Below are 980 nucleotides of genomic sequence, written 5' to 3'. Positions count from 1 at the left end.
GGTAGGCGAGGTGGGTGAGGGTGACAGCTCCGAGCTGGGTCGAGGAGCCAGGGGCGCAAAGCCTGGGGGTGGGGGCACCCAGCCGCAGCTGCGACCCTCCACCAGGCTGGTGGAGCGGCCAGGCAGGCGGGCAGCGACCTCAGGCAGGCTGGAGTCGGATGAGCTGAGGCTCCAGGGTCCCGAGGAAGCCCAGCTGGTGCTGGACTCAGTCTCTCCGAGGTCGGATGGCAGTTCAGGGCTCAGCGACAGGAGGCTCTGTGGAAACAACGATCGGTTAAGACACCGAAAATACAGGGTGACGCCCCGCCCCAGCTGCAGGGCAACTAAGGGCTTGCCAGTCCGGTTTGTGGGCTCCCGGCCTCAGCCCCACCCGCCCTAAGGAAAAAAAACAACAACTCGGGTTCCGGATCTCAAGGATCCCGATTTGGAGGTTTATTCGCGACTTAAGTTTATCCCGAGGGACTCAGGAATCTCGGCTCTCCCGGCTGGATCAGAGGGGCCCTAAAGTCAGGACAGACCGCTGTCCTCCAATTTTTTAAGCCTCTGGGCCTCTCGGGATCTGACCCCGCTCATCGGTTTCTCCAATTTCACAAGTGGAACAGCGGGCAAAATTAAGCCAGGAGTCCGGATCTCTTCGGGTTTAGAGTTCCAAGATCCTCTGGGGCAGGGAGCGAAGAGACAGAAGTCGGATCCCGCTCACCCGGAGACTCCAGCCCAAGAAACGCCTCCGCGCAAAACCGCGCCCTCAGCAACTACTCGGGTAAGCCAGGTGTGGGGGCCATTTCCGCCTCCAGACAGCCCCGGTCTGAGAAAAGTTCTCCAGCTTTCCATCTCCGAGGGCCACCCCACTCGTGTTGGGGCCGAGACCAGAAAGCCACAGGCTCCATTTTCATCCCCAGAGGATCACACTGATCTGATACGGGAGGCAGGAACCCCGGGCCGGTGTGAAGCGCTACAGAGTTCCAGTTTGAGAAGGGAAA

General features: G+C 60.6%; 1 protein-coding gene across 1 annotated transcript in view; it reads right to left on the bottom strand.

The window, feature by feature from the left end:
- Window positions 1–980, bottom strand: part of ZFP36 (ZFP36 ring finger protein) — a 5,541-nt gene that overhangs the window by 1,306 nt on the left and 3,255 nt on the right. Inside the window, exon 3 of the mRNA XM_010849325.1 lies at window positions 7–359. Coding sequence (XP_010847627.1) covers window positions 7–359 — 353 coding nt within the window. The remainder of the gene's footprint in view (window positions 1–6; window positions 360–980) is intronic.

This window comes from Bison bison, unplaced genomic scaffold (assembly GCF_000754665.1).
Source record: "Bison bison bison isolate TAMUID 2011002044 unplaced genomic scaffold, Bison_UMD1.0 scf7180017864280, whole genome shotgun sequence".
Classification (NCBI taxonomy): Eukaryota; Metazoa; Chordata; class Mammalia; order Artiodactyla; family Bovidae; genus Bison; species Bison bison.
This window is presented reverse-complemented; position numbering and strand designations above follow the sequence as displayed.